Source organism: Bos grunniens, chromosome 11 (genome assembly GCF_055505025.1).
Source record: "Bos grunniens cultivar Pamir isolate PY7600 chromosome 11, Bosgru_T2T1.0, whole genome shotgun sequence".
Classification (NCBI taxonomy): Eukaryota; Metazoa; Chordata; class Mammalia; order Artiodactyla; family Bovidae; genus Bos; species Bos grunniens.
In genome coordinates, this window is record NC_141175.1 from 6,624,722 (window position 1) to 6,628,690 (window position 3,969).

Genomic DNA, 3,969 nt, shown 5'->3' on the forward strand with positions numbered 1-3,969 from the left:
CCCAGGTCAGCCTCTTGGCACTGATGCCCCTCGTAAGGCTCCAGAGCAGGTGACCTGTGGCACTGAACACAGCTCCTCACCTCGCCCGTGCAACAGGCCGGGGCGGGCTCCAAGCCGTCTGGCCTCCCGAGTCTCCTCGGGGTGGAGGTGCTGGCCCGGCAAGCAGATCTGACAAAGGCAGGGCCGTTAGGGTTCCTCCGGGCCGGGTGAGACCCCAGGGCCACGCCTGTGACTCACAATGAACGAGGCGCCCTGGCTCCTCCAAGCAAGGCTGCCTTTGCGCAAAAGGCGGCCCTGTCCAGCCTCCTGTCAGACCACATCCTGTTTGTGTTGGGTCTTTTATCAACGTGGTCCGCGCAGTCCCATCCTTCACTACCAGGTCCCCAATGGAATCCCAGGGTCAGGAATGCGCAGCAATCAGGAGTGCCCAGGGCACGGGCCCCCTGGGGGGGTCGCTATATAAAGCAGGGAGCACCCGGGAGCCGCACCTCCTGGACAAGAACCCAGAGCAGCTCTGCCCAGCCTGGCCCAGGTCCAGCCGCCCAGCTGGGAGCAGACCCGCAGCACCGTGAGTATGGCCGCTCCATCCCCGGCAGGAATCGCGCTCAGGCCTCCTGCAGGTTGGGAGCTGGGCACAGGCGGCGGGAATCCTGGGGACCCACAGGGCTGGGAAGGCCCTGAGGGGTGGAGACCCGCACCTCATCTTGCTGCCTAGAGCAGGCAGAGATTGGCCACGGGCGCCCTCCAGGGCTCGGCACTGGGCCTCCTTCTGTCTTCTCCTGCCAAGTCCTGGATGTTGGGGCCTGAACCCCAACTTGTGCTGGGGTCCAGTTTTTGGTGTGGAGTGTTCCAAGCTCCCATTGGATTTCTGAAGGGGTCCACGGGTCCCCCCAAAAGGAAGGAGAGACGGCACCCCACCCCCCCTTTTGAGACCCAGAGGCCATTCCCAGGTAGACTCATCCACCGGCTGGACTCCCACCTGGTCTCAAAGCTGTCTGCCTCGCTTTCTGTGGGGAGGAAAGCCCTTGAGAAAAGCCCCCACCCCACCCAGATGCTGATGGAGAGGCTTCCCTGAGGCAGGTAAGAGGTTGCTCCAGCCTCAGGAGATGAGAGAGGCGTAGGAGGGCTGGATTCAGGAAGAGGAGGGAGGACATGCTCTAAGATTTTTTTTTTTTTTAAGCTTTTTGGGCTGAGTACACTTTGAAATGTCTTCAAGGGAGCCAGTTCTGGAAAGAGCTCTGGGAGGCCTGGGCTGTCTTCTCCAGAACCCGTTCCCTCTATTCCAGCCTCAGCTCTCCTCCTCAGAGGACCAGCCAGCTCCCACCCACCATGGTCGTTACCAAAGAGGCTTCCTTTGCGAGGGAACGAGCAGTTACTGCCAAGGCAGGGGCACTGAGGGGAAGCTCTGTTTCTGTTTCTCATCCCCCACGGACCACCATGCAGGGGGTAGAGGAGCCATTCCCGCGTCCAGCCCAGTTAGACCCGGGCTTGCATCTTAGCTTTGTCACTTACAGAACTGAGATCTTGGGCCCGTCACCCGTTTGCGGATCCTGCCTCCTCTGTAGAAGGGAATAAGGGAGGCCCTCAAGGACAGTATCAGGTGGGGATGGCCCACAGTCCAAGAAGCCCCCTGGCCATTAGAATTGGGAATCCTAGAGCCTCTACTTTCTAGCTGTGGGGCCTGAGCACAGTCTCTTAGCTTTTCTGATGGTTCTCTTGCCTGTAAATAAAAATGTTCGAATAACAGGGCTTCAAGTTAGGTTTACTGTGAAGATAAAGTGCAACCATGCAGGCAAAGGTTTACCTTGCAGCCAGATTACACAGTTGGAGAAGGAAATGGCAACCCACTCCAGTATTCTTGCCTGGAGAAGTCCTCGGACAGAGGAGCCAGGCGGGCTACACAGTCCATGGGGTCACAAAGAGTCGGACACGACTGAGCAACTATCACTGTCACTCAGGTACACAGTTGGTGCTCAGCGGGCACTGGCAAGCGCTCCTCTCTGGGAGGACGTCTGAGTTAGGCCGGGCCGTCAGATCTGGTTCCTGCTTTCGGGAGAGACTGGCTTCCACGTCGCAGAGACATGAGCAGAGCATCCCCGCTAAACAGCTTAACCAGACCCATTTATTATCGAGTTGAAAACGAAGAGGGGTAGCTGCTATTAACTCTACCCTATGGCTCTGAGATGATATGGCCCAGGAGTCAATAATTATAATAAGGGAAGGACGAGCCCAAATTTGCTCAGCTCTCCCGGGGCCGCCTGTAAGCCGTCCCAGTGGCAGTGGTATTAGTGTGCTAAGCTGCCAAAGCCATCAGAAGATTGCAAGAGAGGGAGAATCAGCCTAATTGGTGTGGCTGGCTCCTGAACCTGCTAAGAAAATAAAGGCCTGGTTCCCGCAACGTGGTGACACTTCCTCTCGCTGCTTGCAGGCTGGGCTCAACCGAGCCGCCAGATCACGCCTTTGACGGCGGCCCGGGTTCCCGGGAAGCACGTGCATGGCTGTGCGTGGCCTCAGGGTGCAGCCCGTAACCCCCTCCTCTCTCTCCTCTGGACCAGATGCGGAGCCCTTACTCCCTGCCCTACCTCCTGTTCCTGCCCCTGGGTGCCTGCTTCCCGGTGCTGGACACAGAGGAGCCTGTGGATGCCGTAGGGGGCACCGGACGTGAAATGAGCTGGATGGACCTGGCGGGGGGACGCCCCTTTCCGTGGGGCTCCCCTGGGTGGCCGAGAGCCCCGTACCCACATGCCCTGCTCGTCACGGCCAAGGAGCTGCGGGCGTCAGGCAAGGCGCGTGCTGGCTTCCAGCTGCGTCTCGGGAGGCAGGACGATGGCAGCGAGGCCACTGGCCTCCTGGGGGAGGCCGAGAAGGTGGGGGGCCTGTTGGGAACCCTGGCTGAGGAGCTCAATGGCTACAGCAGGAAGAAAGGGGGCTTCAGCTTCCGTTTTGGCCGGGGGTGAAGGGGCCAGCATCCTGGGAAGGGCCCCTCTCCACCTGACCCCTCTTCTCCTCTGGCCTCAAAAACCAAGATACTGAGAAGGTGTGGGGTGTTCTTATAAAGGACGACAATAGGAATTATAAAAGCAGCAGGATTGGTTAGGTGGGTGCTTACTTTTGATTTCCAACTTTGCTGAAGCAAAAAAACCCTGGATGGTGTCAAAAAGGAGCTCAAAAGACCAGAAAGGCAAGGTAACAAGAGATACCACATCTGGCACAGCCCCCTGGCAGACTGCTGTGTTTCAGCCCCCTCCTCCAGGGCCTGGAGCCAAGGATGCCCTTGGACCACAAATCTGAACAGGCAGAGCTGGTTGTGCTGGCCCTGGCTTAAAGGTAGGTGGCCTGAGTGATTCTGTAGGATAACTGAAGTTTTGACAGTCTCCACCAGGACGTCAGGGGTTGACATCTGAAGTGCAACTGTGAGCGAGCACATTCCACTGGGTACAGACTGTGGTTCTGAAAGTTAACAATGGAAAAAAAAAATCTTGTTCTCCATCCCATTAAGACAACATCCCTCTGGCAAGAAAACCTTGCTGCGGTGTTGCGATGCCACCCGGAACCCACTGCCCAGCCTTTCTGACAACTGTCCTCATCGGTGGTACGTTTGCCAAGCTGAGAAGTCTCATGGGAGGTGAATGAGGAAGGAATACATTTCTTTTTTTGCTGCAGCAAGGTTGAGTGTCCAGTGTTCAGAATGTGAATGTGTTGTTGTCTTTTGAAATAAAAGTTGTAGTGACTGCAAACTGATGGGAAGCCCGCCTAACTCTTGCCTGCAGGTGCTCTGTGCCCTGGGAACTTTGCTTCCTGAATTGTGAGTTGCCTTGACTTTGGGGAGATGGAAATCATGTCTCCTGTACCCCACACCTCTCCCGGCATCCCCTTAATTGGCAGTTGGTGAAATACCTGTGGTCAGAGGTACAGGGAAAGACACACAGGGTGGTGCATTTTTCCTCTTGCGCTAGACAGCTCTTGCCC

At 57.1% G+C, this 3,969-nt stretch overlaps 1 protein-coding gene across 1 annotated transcript; it reads left to right on the forward strand.

Annotated features, from left to right (window-relative positions):
• The first annotated feature begins 385 nt into the window (after positions 1–385).
• Positions 386–3,741, forward strand: QRFP (pyroglutamylated RFamide peptide). The gene is made up of 2 exons (XM_086323463.1): positions 386–568; positions 2,556–3,741. Exon 2 carries the CDS (start codon positions 2,556–2,558, stop codon positions 2,955–2,957), a length of 402 nt encoding a protein of 133 aa, XP_086179589.1. The 5' UTR covers positions 386–568; the 3' UTR covers positions 2,958–3,741.
• Positions 3,742–3,969: the final 228 nt, after the last annotated feature.

Coding starts and splice junctions, on each gene's coding strand:
- QRFP (XM_086323463.1), top strand. CDS start 2,556: ATGCGGAGCCCTTACTCCCTGCCCTACCTCCTGTTCCTGCCCCTGGGT.